The 15,392-nt window shown below is 38.0% G+C and overlaps 1 protein-coding gene across 1 annotated transcript in view; it reads left to right on the top strand.

Annotated features, from left to right (window-relative positions):
* Window positions 1–15,392, top strand: part of b3glcta (beta 3-glucosyltransferase a) — a 74,767-nt gene that overhangs the window by 52,496 nt on the left and 6,879 nt on the right. Inside the window, exons 10-11 of the mRNA XM_022200148.2 lie at window positions 2,814–2,883; window positions 9,964–10,077. Of these exons, the coding sequence (XP_022055840.2) occupies window positions 2,814–2,883; window positions 9,964–10,077 (184 nt within the window). The remainder of the gene's footprint in view (window positions 1–2,813; window positions 2,884–9,963; window positions 10,078–15,392) is intronic.

Here is a 15,392-nt window from a genome sequence, read left to right as displayed (position 1 = left end):
CGGTAGTTTTTTTTTTTTTTTTCGATCTTCTGCAAGGCTGAAGTTGTAGCTTTATGTAGAAACATCCATATGGTCATACCATCTCAATTTAACAAATTTGAAAACAAGAAAATCAATCAGAGAGCGCAATACTCTGCCAAGGCTGCTCAGTCGTATGATTTTCAACGCCAAAACACTGGTTTTGGCGCGAGCTAGCGCGCGATTTCGGAACGAGATTTGCGTTCTAGCGTCCTGAGATTTGGATACAGACCACAACAAAGAGCGATCGCCAGGTAATGTGGAGGTTTTCGTTCACTTCTCATCTCTAGTATGTTGTGGGACACTCGTTGAGACTATCTGAACCGGTCAGTGTGGGGCAAAAGCACGTTAGGGCGGACTTTTGACGCAGGGGACCCAGCTGCCCCATACTTTTCGCTAGCCGAGCTGCTAGCTGAGCTGCTAAGCTGCCTGCCTGGCTAAATACTGGAGCTATGTCGAAAATTCATTTCTCCATCACTCACATGTATGAAATGACATATGAAAACAGACCCCAGGTTGAAAAAAAACGAAGTTCCCCTTTAATTATTCAACCCTGCTGTGATAGAATAATACAATCGAGTTATTTGATGGTGCAAATTTGGTGAAAAATGTCCATGTTTTTTTGTATTTTTTTCGCTGAGAGGCTGATTTCTTTTCCTGTGATTGGCACTAATGGGAGCTTTTAAAATGTGGAGTATGCTGCCAGTCAGAGGCATACTTGCATTAATGGCCTATATTTGAACATGTATTGAGCAAGTATTAGAGGTGAACTTGCTCTGAAAGTGGTTCCAACTGGAAGAGTTATATAATTTTGTTACTGGGCTAAAAGAAAATCGTGGTTTTCCAGCTGCTAATGCTTTAAACAATTTTCTGGAAAGTGTTATTAATTTTTTAATGGTGGTTGAACAAAAGAGCCTTTGGCTTTAGGATGCTTTTGGACATTTTCACCATCCTGTGACATTTTAGAGACAGAACATTGAAAATAATCAAAGAAATAACAGCAGATCTGTTTGTAATAACTTTTAGTTTCAGCCAAAAATGTTGATTTAACAGTAGTTAAATCCGAGATTCTTGCTACAAGTCACAAACAAACCATACAGTGTACAACTTCATTCCCATTGTTGATTCTTTTGTAAATTAAGCGATCAACTGTTTGGTCACTAAAATGGTAAAAAATGTGAATCATCGTTTTCTCAGATATCTTGTTTTGTCTAAAGATGTTCAGTTTACTGTCACAGAGGAGGAAAGTAAGAAAAAATGTTACTAAATACACATTTTTTAATAACAACAATTTTTTTTTTTAAAAATACTCTAAAAATCTGTCAAATTAAAGATGACCAGCCATTGGTTAGTTGGTGACTTGAGGTGGAATGACCCATATTTAGGCATTGTTAACGTCATGGCTCTAAGTTCATGTTCTATTAGAATCAGTTTTATTGGCTAAACATGTGAGCACATGCAAGAAATCTGTTTCTCTCAATGTCTGTCTTCAAAGTCAGTCGGTCATATCGGGATATACACGGCAACTTGACACTGACACACAACCCCCAGGTGGCGATTCCGGTTATTTTAGGTCATACCAAAACATATGGTGTTGAGTGTTTTTGTTCCTCCCTGCATGTCTGACATTTCTAGACAGGAAATTGTACAAATAGTTATCATACATGAGTCATTTTCAGGAAAAAAAAAACAACAAGCAAGAAACAATGAGGCCTCAGGAGAAAACTGAAAGTGAGCAGTAAAGCCCGTAATAGGAATGTATTTTTAGCCGTCTTGACGCTTTTGGGGTCTGAGGTCAACAAAGCGTCGGTGCTGATGAACTGCTGCATGTCGGTCTGTAGAGTCCTGTAGATGTCAGTGCAGCCTGATGTTCTGTGTGAAAACATTTGTAGGGTGGCGTGGAAATATTTGTTTAGTATTACTAGAGAGTAAGATCAAGATGTATAAATGCAAAAAAAATCTTTGTTTGAAGGAAAATACAATTTGAAGACGTGCTTTCTTGCTCTGAAGACACTGTGATGAAACTTTTTCACTGTTTTCTGTTATTTTATGCAGTAAATGTTTAAACAAGTAATCAGTTTGCACATTATTGTTTGAATTTGCATCTTTTTGTCTCGGTGTGATGCTCAGGCTTGATCATGGCACCACAGATTGTTACAGTCCATAACATCCCGCCTGTTCATATTATTGGAAAAGTGATGGTTTGTTCAGCTGATGATGATATTTTAATTCGGCGTGCATTTTTAATGCGCTTACTCTGTTGTTGATTTAATGAATCTTTTTCATGTCACTGTTCAAGAGCAAAAACAAATCATTCTGGCTTCTTCCGCTTTGGATTGTATGCGGTGACAAACCACACAGAGATGTTTCTCATTCAGTTTTATTCACTTTCCTTCAATTTATCTTCCTTCTCTGTCTCACAATGTTGCCAACATTTGTTTTTTGTTTCCACGGACACGGATGCCACAAATGTATCTCAACATTCAGTCCTGAATTTTTAAAAATATGCTGCTTGATTATCAGCTGCTGTCTGTCTTTATAGTTTCAGAGGGCGAGCCAAAGACAGCCAGAGGGCCAAATTACCTCAGACCATTTACAAAAATATCCAATTCTAATTTCACTTTGAAGATATCAACTCCCACTGATCACTTAGACACTTAATATAGCCTGAAAACCAGAATTTTAACCACTTGGCTGCGTATAATATAGATTCAGCTTTAATTATGCCCGTATGTGATTTATGTGGTTTGTTCGAGCGAGCCTTCTTTGATTCATGTCTCCTACTTTCATCAAAGGGGGAGCCTGTACATAAAGAAGATATATTTGTTGCTGTGAAAACGTGTAGGAAGTTTCACAGTGAAAGAGGTGAGTCACACTCCCACTCTTACAGAATCCAACAAAGATGCTCAATTTCCCTTCAGATGGGACACATTTTTGTCCCGTTGTTTTCTTGTAATGGATTTGTTTTACCTTTGACATGTGTGACTGTACGAGTGCTGTTTGTCCTTGATATGATAAAATCTTTCTCCAAGTCCCCCGTCGTGTCTCACAGGATTTGATATTGTTTCAGCTAAGAAAAGAAATAAAAAAACATGTAAAAAATACCTTGGGAGTGCTTAATTCTGTGCCTCCCTTGATACTGGAAAAGCACGATCATCCAACAGTGCCACTATTTGGCACGCTCCGCCTGACATGAAGCTATCTACAGTAAATCTGCTTCTCTTTTAAGCTGATAAAAACATAGCAGGTTAAGCCAATAGATCAAATTGCAAATTAATTTTAGAGGGATCAGACAAATTGTATACTACATACAAAGGCTGTTGCTCAAAAGTAATTTCACTAATTACCTTCATTACCATTCCCTCTGCCAAACTGCCATTATCGGTTTTACATGCAGACAAGATGAAAATGAATATTAGATTTATACACCACAGGTTAACTTGGATCAATAAAGCGAGAGACATGAAAGTGCTTCATATTTGATTTGTCACTCAGTGTTGAGGCTTTTTAATCTTCTTTATCTTAAGTGATTGTACACCGCAAATGCAAGGACAGGAGCATGAAAACGCATTAATCTGTTTACAGTTTAGATTTTTGTTAAAAATAGGAGGTTGCAATGTTGTTATTTCGTTTTCTTTTAATGATAGCGGAGGAAAAATCTGTTACTGTTGCAGTGTGAAAGCCTCAACCTTGAAACTTTTCTTTTTTGTTTTATGGTTTGAAGCTTTATTTTTGCAACAGTGGTAACTACCCTGAAAGTCCAGAAAGATAAACAAATACGCACCTATCTGTTGTTACTTGTGCTTTGAATTTTGTGCTTCTGTATAGATTTTGTACATTTGAAATGCAAAATATGAAACTATGAAAAATTGTTGCTACTCTGTGCTTTGGTATGTTTTGGATTGATGGGGTTTTATTCAGTCAAAAACAAACCACATAGCACAGTTTTTGAAATATTTACACAACTAAAAAGAAGAAAAAGCAATGCACAGAGAAAGATTCAGTTGCAACATATGACTGGCCCTGCTAAAGACAAAATATATAAAATGAACTAGCATATAACCTTGTTAAAGCAGCATATATAGTCTTATAGTACCTCTAATTCCTTGGACAAATGGTACACCTTTACTGTAACAACAACTATATTTACCTGCCTCTTGTCTTTTCATTTCAAATCTTTCGATTTTCTGCTACATTAAGACTGGCAGCTAACATCTGAGTTTCATGATGCATTCAAAGTTTCATTTTTTAAAAATTATTTATATACTTGAAATGTGGTGATATAGCACAACAGTGTATTTGGAGCCTCATTATACTTCCAGTTCATGACCAGTTCAAGTCGTCTGTTTCTGATCAACTTCACAGACACTAAAAAGTATGGAAGCGAATGTGACTCAAAATTCAAATTCAAAAGCATTAGCAGAAATGCTTTTGCATTTCAAAGTCATGGCTGCACTTTTTGACTCAAAACTAAAATGAAAAATCAATATTCCAAAATGCAATTTCATTTTCTTCTGCAACACTGCTCATTCTGTGACTCAATGAAAAAGCAAAAGCAAATCACATCTGACATTTAATTTTCAAAACGTTCACCAGCAAAAAGGTAACAAAATTCAATTTGAAATGTCAAATTCGAAAATGCAAAAGCATTAGCAGAAATGCTTTTGCATTTCAAAGTCATGGCTGCACTATTTGACTCAAAACTAAAATGAAAAAGCAATATTCCAAAATGCAATTTCATTTTCTTCTTCAGCACTGCTCATTCTGGGACTAAATGAAAAAGCAAAAGCAAACTCAGAAATGCTTTTGCATTTTCGTGTTCCCCCGCAAAAAGTGTCTCATAATTCAAATGCAAATGCCTTCTCAAGTGGCGCAGGAAAGTGACGTCACGGACCCCCCTTCGTTCTGGCCCCTTCTGCATTTTACGGCATTTTAAACAATGCCGGCTCATTGCGCTGCATTTAATTGCACACTACGTCGAACGTTGGAGACAAGGAAACTTGGAATAACTTTCCATAGGTAAGAATTTTTTTTGGTTCTTTTTTCATTGTTAAATCTTGTTCAGAGTCTATGAGAGCTAACCAGTTAGCCGCTAGCAAAACACTAACGCAAGCTAACAGCTGGACAACCAAACACCAGACGATTATTAGTAGTTGTAGTATAGCTGTACAAGCAGTAGTAGTAGTAATACTAAAAGTACACGCAGCAGTAATAGTAATATCAAAAGTTCAAGCAGCAGTAGTAGTATAAATAGCCGTTAGAGTAGTAGAAGTGTCAGCATTTGTAATAGTATTACAAGTTGTAGTAGCAGTGACAGTATCAGCAGCAGTAGTTGGTGTATTACTACTACTACTAGTAGTAGTTATAAAGCCTAACTCATATATATCCAGATTAGCATCTATGTTCTTCCTCCAAACCCATTTTATGATTGGGATTTCAGGCAATTCTTTAGGACTGCTCTCACATAATTGAAATGTTACTAAACAATGTTATACTGATCAAATTAAATAACTTTGGTCTCCAGAATATTGGCTACTTCTGTTCTTGTCCTTTGTCCTTTAGTAGCATGATTTATTTTTAGATATGCTGTTGTGTACAGACATATACTTTTTTGTCTATTGTTTTTACCCCATGTAGGTTTCCCAAAGACTTTCCCCTGAGGAGGAAGTCACATAGTGTCATATCCACCCACTTACTTAAAAATACAGACAACTGAACATCTGACTGTAGAATAGTTTGCAAACAAAGTTATTCACATTTTAAGCAGTTTTGGTTCATTATCAACAGATATGCATCAAAATAGGAGTTTTGTTGAAGAAAGGTTGTAAGAAATTTGAAGGAAGAAAACCTCTTGACCTCTTTTTCCGTTTTGATTTTGAAGGTGATGTGATGTGTGCCGTTCAAGCTTGGTCAGAGATGCTGTACCATCATTTAACGAAAGCTCCCACCTTCTAGCTCTGAAAAACAATGGCGGCCTACTGATTCCATCACAAGGCACAGTATAGGTTTGATTTTATAATCTTGTTTATTTTTTTTATCTTTGCATGTTAAAGTTGCTTTGTTCTTTATTTTCTCTGTACTGTAAACTGTCTTTTAGCACTGTGTAAAGCGCTATATAAATATAATTATTTTTATTATTGAGAGTTGCAGAGAGGGTGATTCGCCAGGCATCAACAAAACAAGCTCCAAAGGTGTCAACAGTCACACACATCGTCCGGGAGGAGATTGGAACGGAGGATGTTTTTCTGCTTGGGGAGCACATTGAAGAAACACATCATTCCAGCTTGTTGTCATTGGTTGTGTTTGCCAAACTTACCTGTACCTTGACCTGCAGAAAGGGAGCACGAGAAAGAAGCTCTGCAAAACAGTCCTCTTTCATCGGTTTTAGCTGTAAAACGTTTGTACGTGTGTAAATGTGGTTTGGGGCAGGGATGTCATGTTCTTAATACAATAACATCATCATCAAACAACAAAGTCATAAAAATTTCAGACTTGTTTATTAAAGTACTGTTTGAGTTCATTTTCAAAGTATTTTCCATTTGGTTTTTCTTTGCCCATTTCGTTTTGTGAATATGAAATTTGCCCAGCATGATGATAGTCTGCAACAAAAGGGAAAGGCTGTAAGGTATGGAGGGATTTTCAAATTGAAGGAGGATGTGGCTCTCCTGGAGGCTGATCCTGTGTCCAGTTTTGTTATGGATTAGGTTTTGTATACAATTCCAGAGGTTTTTACTGTATGAGCATTGATAAAAGAGGTGGATGATAGTTTCTGGTTGTGTTTGGCAAAAGTCGCAGTTGTAGTTTATATTTAATTTAAACCTCTCTGGGTTTTTTTTTGCCGGATATACATTGTGACAGATTTTGTATGATATTTCTTTGACCTTATTGTGAATGAGCAGCTTCTCTCCAACCAGCCATGCTTCTCTCCAGTTTATCTCCCCATACAGTGAACTCCAGTAAGAGTTGGCTGCTGGTCGATTTGAAGGTTGAATGAGATTCCTGATAAATTTATTTGAGCAGACTTTGGTTGTTATGTCTGTTATGGATGAATAATTTGGCATCATTTTTCTGAGTAAGAGGGTGGAATTGGGAACCTTTCAGGAGCTGCAGAATTTCTATTGGTATTGCGTTGGAAATTGTAGTGTATTCTATTTGTGAGATGGTATTTGTTAATAAATTGGTTGTATGGTAAGATTTGTCCTTGTTCATCGATTAACTGATTGACCCATAATACTCCCTGATCAAACCAAGATTTGTAAAATATGGTTTTGTTTCTGTGCTGTATATGTTGGTTGTTCCATATGTAGCAGCTGGATGGCGAGAAGCCGCGTTTGTAGATCAGCCCCCAGGAGAGCAACGCCTGTTTATGGAAGTTTGATCATTGAATTGGTATTTTGTCAATTTTATAATTACATTTAAGTAAAAAATGAATTCCTCCTAATTTTTTGAATAAATAATTTGGTATTGCATTCCACATATTAACATTTTCTCTTATGAGGCGACATAACCAATTAATTTTGAACATATTCATAGTTTCAAAACTTAAAACTTCCAGCCCTCTATTTCCCCTCTGGGTACAGAGAATCTCTTTTTTTTTAGATTATATCTATATATATATACATATAACAAGGAGCTAGACTAGAACGGGATAGAGTTTATTTACATTTACAAAACACAGGTACATTGTTGTGTGTTTCCCTGAGTAAGTAACACTTCACACCCCACCCTGTCAAACTCATCAGGTTTAAAATGTTTGCTGCAGAGCACCGACTCATCACTTGCAGCAAACCCCACTCTTCTCAAAGCTGCTTCCTACTTTCTCCTCAGCCGAAAGTCTTTGGGAAACCTACATGGAGTAAAAACAATAGACAAAAAAGTATATGTCTGTACACAACAGCATATCTAAAAATAAATCATGCTACTAAAGGACTAAAGGACAAAGGACAAGAACAGAAGTAGCCAATATTCTGGAGACCAAAGTTATTTAATTTGATCAGTATAACATTGTTTAGTAACATTTCAATTATGTGAGAGCAGTCCTAAAGAATTGCCTGAAATCCCAATCATAAAATGGGTTTGGAGGAAGAACATAGATGCTAATCTGGATATATATGAGTTAGGCTTTATAACTACTACTAGTAGTAGTATTGGTGGTATTAATAGTAATGCGACTACTAGTAGTAGTAGTAATACACCAACTACTGCTGCTGATACTGTCACTGCTACTACAACTTGTAATACTATTACAAATGCTGACACTTCTACTACTCTAACAGCTATTTATACTACTACTGCTGCTTGAACTTTTGGTATTACTATTACTGCTGCGTGTACTTTTAGTATTACTACTACTACTGCTTGTACAGCTATACTACAACTACTAATAATCGTCTGGTGTTTGGTTGTCCAGCTGTTAGCTTGCGATAGTGTTTTGCTAGCGGCTAACTGGTTAGCTCTCATAGACTCTGAACAAGATTTAACAATGAAAAAAGAACCAAAAAAAAATTCTTACCTATGGAAAGTTATTCCAAGTTTCCTTGTCGCCAACGTTCGACGTAGTGTGCAATTAAATGCAGCGCAATGAGCCGGCATTGTTTAAAATGCCAGGGACCAGAACGAAGGGGGGTCCGTGACGTCACTTTCCTGCGCCACTTGAGAAGGCATTTGCATTTGAATTATGAGACACTTTTTGCGGGGGAACACGAAAATGCAAAAGCATTTCTGAGTTTGCTTTTGCTTTTTCATTTAGTCACAGAATGAGCAGTGTTGAAGAAGAAAATGAAATTGCATTTTGGAATATTGCTTTTTCATTTCATTTTTGAGTCAAATAGTGCAGCAATGACTTTGAAATGCAAAAGCATTTCTGCTAATGCTTTTGCATTTTCGAATTTGACATTTCAAATTGAATTTTGTTACCTTTTTGCTGGTGAACGTTTTGAAAATTAAACGTCAAATGTGATTTGCTTTTGCTTTTTCATTTAGTGACAGAATGAGCAGTGTTGAAGAAGAAAATGAAATTGCATTTTGGAATATTGCTTTTTCATTTTAGTTTTGAGTCAAAAAGTGCAGCCATGACTTTGAAATGCAAAAGCATTTCTGCTAATGCTTTTGAATTTGAGTTTTGAGTCGCATTCGCTTCCATAAAAAAGCGGCAAACTTTTCTTTTGTCAGTGTTAAAAATGCCTCTCCGATTCAGTTTAGTTGATTTATGAGAGTCCACAGCCTGGAGCTGCTGCTGCTCATGTCTGAGTTATCATAAAACCTCCAAAGTCCCACCAAAAACGACAGGAAAACTCTAAACTAAGATACCAGGAATCATGTCAGTGACAGAGAGGTTCACACTGTGTTACCAGCCAGAAAGACACAATATATAGAGAAATAAAATGTACACGGAGATACAATAATCTGCCATCCTCCACTACTTTTCTGCTGTTTTTCAACAGAGGGCAGACGGTCAAAGGCCACAGGTACCATTTGGCCACCGGGCACTGAGCACAAACTGACTTCAAGCTCTGAAATGTAACTGCTGGAAGTCTATTTTGCAGGTCGCAATTTAAAAAAATTAGAGATTTAAATCTGTATAACCCGTAGTAAGACTAATCAAATATTTAGAACCAAACCTTTTCCAAACTCACTTAATAGAGGGTTATTTAAGTTTCTATTTTACTGGTATCTGGTGTGGACGTAATCTTGAACGAGGTGAGAGGATTAAAAGGAGCATGTTCTTTGAGTTCAGCCTGTTTTCCCTCATGTCTGCTGATGATTCAGTGGTTTTTAAGAGAATATTTAACCAAAATCAGACAGAAACATCAGAGAAAGCATGTATTGCAATAAATGTGAAATAATCATTTGGTCAGGGAGCAAGTCCACATTGCACAAAACCAGAGGTCTGCTTGTTGGGAAACCCATTGAACACTATTGATTTTTTTCTCCCCTTTGCTCTAGTTCCAGTAATAAAGAAGACTTGGGAAAAGGATGCCTTATATTTAGAGTATTACAGCGACCATGCTGATCCTACCATACCGACTATTAATTTAGGAGTGCCGAACACTGAAAGAGGTAAGTTCTCCTTTTGCAGCCGGAGCGCATTCAGCCATCAGAGATGCAGTTTCTGGCCTTGGGTGACCCTGGTGAGGGTCCAGGATCAGCAGAATATACAAAGGTGCATGGAAAATGAACTGGCAGACTCAAGTGTTAAAGTTCTACAACCTAACACCTTGTGAAGGGAATGTAATTTAAACTTAACATTGCAGGACAATTGGAACCACAGTGAGTGGGAGTATCTCTCTTAGTAGTGAGTTTTACCTTTTTGTTGCTAATAGTGTGTTTACAGAAGCTCACAAAAAGACACTGACATGAATGGGTCAGTCATGTTGGCATTTTGTAGGTCACTGCAGGACTGTTTAGAAAACTGTTGCATGCTGTCTTTTATACTTTACTCTGAGTAATTATGAGATTGGGGCATCCTGGTAGCTGACCTGGTCAATGTACAAAGCTCTACTGCTCCTTTCTTTCTCTCTTATGTTTCCTGTCTCTTGGCAAACAGTCTCAAAAAGGAAAGATTATGAGGTGGAAAATGGGTCCTATGTTTGTCCTTGAACTTAGGAGGGAGCTTCTCTCTGACCAAGAGCTATAAGCTACACATTTGCTCACGCATGAGTTTGGCAGATATCCCCTGCTGATTTCCAATGCCTGTCGGGCTGTCAGTATAAAATATCTAAAATATTTACTCTGTATATGTGTTGAAGAGCTGGTGATAAAGTGAAATTGGCTTATTTCACCATTGTAGTAACTTTAATCATCAAAAGAGACTTCATTTTGGGTATGACCAGAAATTTTATTTTGGAAATATTCTCATATTTTATGAAAATGAAATATGGACTGAAAGGTTTCTCTGTGTGCACTAGGTTTTCTAAGTTCTGATGACTATTAAGCTCAGTGTCGGTATTAGAATTCAATTTTTTTTAAATTTTTGAGCAAGTTCTGGATCAGTTGTAATTCAGATTAGCATATGAATACCAGTGTCACTTTTAATTGTGCAACTATCTAGTCTTTTTGGAGTTTAGACCACATTTTAAATTAAATCGGGGGTCTGCAGGTCATCAAAGGAAGCCTCGAATCTAGAACGCTGGACTTTGGTGGATTTGATGCCATATAACGTGGTATCATCAGCATAAAATTGGAAATTGCAGTTGTAAGTTGAAAAAAATGCATGTGTCAACAGTAAATAGTAGCGTCCTAATATCTATCCTTAAGGCACCACTTTATTAACCATCTAGGGACCTAATTAACAGTTTTCCCACCGGGACCTACTCATTCTATGCATACGCCCAGTGCAAGATTAAAACACTGGAGCTGTTGCCTGGAAAATCCAGACTGACTTTATTTATGTATTGATATAAATACAAATAAAGGCAGTCTGGCATTGCGATGATACGAGACGATTTCAAAAAGGAGGGGCTAACGAATGCAGCTTGAACGAGAAAGAACCAATCAGCGTAACACGGATGTGACGCACAAACAAATCGACCTTGTAGTCCATGTAGTCCAAACAACAATGGCATGCAGCCGAGAAAGCGACGCGGTGAATGATTACTGCCGTTTTTGTCACAAAAATCTGCGAATACATGGGGTACTCTCAAGTACAACACTTATTTTTGAAAAGGCTACGCAACAAAAGACTCCTTCCGAACGATTAGCGGTGTTAGGAATAACTTTAAATCGGAGCCAAACCAAGTCCTCCTCATCGTCGGAAACGTCAAGTGAAAAGAGGCAACGACTAACGCCATCCAAAACGCCAAGAGACCACAAAAAGATTCGCTTTGGCCCCCCTCCTCTCTCGCTCTCTCTCCTTCTTGTTTTACGGCGGTGGCCCCCATCCTCCTCCTCCGGCATCATCTTTATGGGTAATCCAGGCGCTGAAGATGACGCAGCATTTAACTCCCGCCTCCCGTGCTATGATTGGTCGTACCAAACTGTACCGGGAGGGAAACGCGATTCAATTCCCACAATGTCAAACTGACTCTCCTGTATCTCCTAACATGGAGATAGGAGATTCCATGGAGATTCAGTTTGGATTTTCCAAGCTACTGGAGCTGCTGAGAGTCAGTCTAATCATGAACCCTTTGTATAAATAAAAGAGCTTTAGGTGCTGGTTGATAGATTTAGTTAAATTACGTCAGAGATCGGGTTGCCAATCATACTATTTTCGATTTTTATGCTACGCGAGTTCCCTCAGTTCACTGAAGTATCTTTATGTTTGACAGATGAGAATGGTAATTAACTTCTCATTTAACCTCCAGCAAGAAAGCCACAGTTTATTTTATTTCTAAATAAATCTTTCATATCCATTGGACACCATTTAGGATCCCAAATGTGACCAAAGGTGGTTGAATGTACTGTTTGTATTATATGTTGTCATATGTGCGCAAACAAGCAGATGCAGAACACTTACAGTATCACACCTTTTGGAAAACTGCTACATTTACACAAAAGTAAGTTGAAATCAAGGAGAAAATAGCTGAGCATGTGTTCAGCGGTTAACAACCACTAGCTGTACATGGAAACAAAGCCCAAAGGTGGTTCCCTGCGGAGGTGAACCAGGCATGATTGACTGGGAGGAGACACTGGGACACACCATTTTTCTCTGCAAAGAAAATCCATCCTCCACTGGTCTTAAGCCTGGTGATCCCTCAGGAGAAGCTTTAACCTAACAACATCCTTCAGCTTATCCTGGGGGAGAAACTGGAGGATGTTGTTGAGTTAAACGATGCAGAGCTGCCTCGTTTCCACTAACGCTCTGAAGCAGATAAGAAAGAGATGGATGGATGGGTATGCATATTGTTGCTTCACCATTACTCCAAGCTGAAATGCAATTTAGTGTGCACAGAAGAGATAAATATTATTTCAATATGTCCTACTCAGGTATTCATCACATATACCTTCATATAAGTTTGGTTCAAACTCAGCTTTAGCTTCAGGCAGAGTCTAGCTCCCGTCATTTCTGAATGAACTTGTCAGGAATTTCTATTTCTTCACAGTCATTGCTGTCAGGACATTTGACAGTCCCTCATCTGTTTAATTCATTTACAGGTTTTAGAGATTCCTCAACGGAAGTCAACTTGTTGTGCGACTGCATAAAAAGGACAGAACAGGGCCAAATGTAACATAATGTACAGAAAATGTGTCCTGCAGCATTTATGTAATGCAATATATATATACATAATCAGAATAAAGTTCACAAACTTACAGAGGCCCCTAAGTATGCTCTGTGCAGTCCACAGTAGTTTGTAAAAACAGCACCAACTCTCTGCTTCAGTGCCTCTCTGCTTGCTTGAGGCAGAGGCCATTTGGGCAAAAATTATTCTGCAGTCTGATGGCTGTCGGCACAAAATAGCACCAAAGACCTCTCATGTTGCACCTTAATGGGATCCTGCATCGGCTGCAGAGAATTTCAGTGCACTGTAGAACGAGTAAAGGTTGTTGTTGGAAGAAATCTGGTTTAGTCTCCAGCCTCCCTTCACTTACTGTCTCCAGGCGGCTTAGACCTTTAACAAGGACGTCTTTTGCAACCTTTTTCCATCGAGGCAGTGAAGGATGCAAACTGCCACTGGCTACTTGCCGGTGTATTGTGTGTAGACTAGTCTGCTGTGGAGCGGAGTCTTGTCAAGAAAAAAAGCCAACCTTTTTGTTGTAAAGTTACTCTCTTATCAGTCCAGTTAGTGGTTGATATGCAGCTCTTGTACTTGAGTGCTGCCTCCTCTCCACCCCCTCGTTGTGGATGGTGACAGGTCTCACCCAGTTCTTGCCCTGAAACAAACCCACTACCAGCTCCTTTGCTTTTCTGACACTGAACTGCACATTGTTCTTCTGCACCAGCTGTCAGACTTGACATATATTCATACAGAAATAATTTAAATCAACTATTTCCAATCAAATGTAAGCAGCCAAAAAAAAATAAAACAACAAAAATCTACAAATCAGATTTAAGGATTTCTGGATTTCTCTCAGACTCACTGCTAAAATCAGTTTTCCTCTGATAAATCAGTTTTGTCACTTGCACTGGGCTCCAAAATAAAGACATCACAAGCTGAATATACAATCTCTACCTAACCTAACCTGCAGCTTGTTAATTTTCGTTTGCAGATTGGAAGGGAATGGAAATAATTGCATCTATACTTGTAGCTCACAGTATTATAACAACTTGTATATTGACCACACTGCTCACAGTAGTGGAGTCATACCTGCAGAGGGTATTGCAATGGCATAACTAGTGTAGAGTTGGAGGTCTGATGTGTGAAGAGTAATACGGGAGGTGACAGTTCGGTCCCCTGGGTAGCCACGGTCCCACTCTGCAGCTTATAATGCATTGCTAATGTGCAACTGTGGAGTCGGTCCACGTTTGACTGAAAGCAGCCTGCTTTAAATTCTTTTCAGACGCAAAAAACACATTGATTTTGGGAACATTAAAATCCAAGAGAAATTATTAAACATGTCGCTACCTGATTGTTTTATGCGGAATGTCTCCTTCGGGTTAATTGCAAGTTGAAAAATATTCATGCTGTGCAGAGGCAGTTTTACAGGAGTTGTTTAATTTGCTAATAGGAAATGGCTGGTTTTTTGTTTGTTTGCTCCTCTTGTCTTGCATTGATTGGTACAGTACTGTATTGTCTTACTGACTGCATGCTGTTCATCTTATTGATTATGCTGTAAAGTACTGGAAACTATTTCTGTGAATGTCCACCTGCATTGTCACACTAAGTATCATGCAGTTCAGATGAATATAATCATAATATGATCCTAAAAACCTTAAAAAGAAACTGCATGAAAAATATAAGGTTGCTTGCTCATATGAACCTTACAAAAGCTAGAAAGCTTAAAAGTGTCTGTTTAAGTGGATTGCATTTGATTCCAGGTAACTGTAAAAGGAAGGAAATAGAGCTTTAGAATTTTCTAGACTAATTGTGTCATGAGCTAGTTCTTATGGATTGTATGTAATGTGAAATATATAAAGAATCAGAAAATTATGTCAAAATCATTTTAAGGGGCTGTTGATATCAAAATGCATTCGAATCACCTAACTCTACTAACAGTGCAAAACCGAAAGATTTAAGTTCTGCTGTATATGTCTGGAAATGCATCTTAACATTTCAGAACATGGTATTTTTCATTAAATACCAGTTAATCAAGAAACTGTCAAAGTTCAAGAAGGGAGTTCAAAAGAGAGAGAGAAAAGAGAGAGCTGTGTCATAGCATGCTGTAAGTGCTGCATGGTGCGGTCGCTCTCTTTTACATAAAGGTTTGCTACATGGTAGCCTGTTGAGCTGCTGTCACTAAGCAGAACTGCATTAATACTTGACATTTTTAAATTATGT

This window comes from Acanthochromis polyacanthus, chromosome 13 (genome assembly GCF_021347895.1).
Source record: "Acanthochromis polyacanthus isolate Apoly-LR-REF ecotype Palm Island chromosome 13, KAUST_Apoly_ChrSc, whole genome shotgun sequence".
Lineage (NCBI taxonomy): Eukaryota > Metazoa > Chordata > Actinopteri > Pomacentridae > Acanthochromis > Acanthochromis polyacanthus.
Note: the sequence above shows the minus strand (reverse complement) of the source record. Positions and strands in the feature narration are given on the sequence as shown.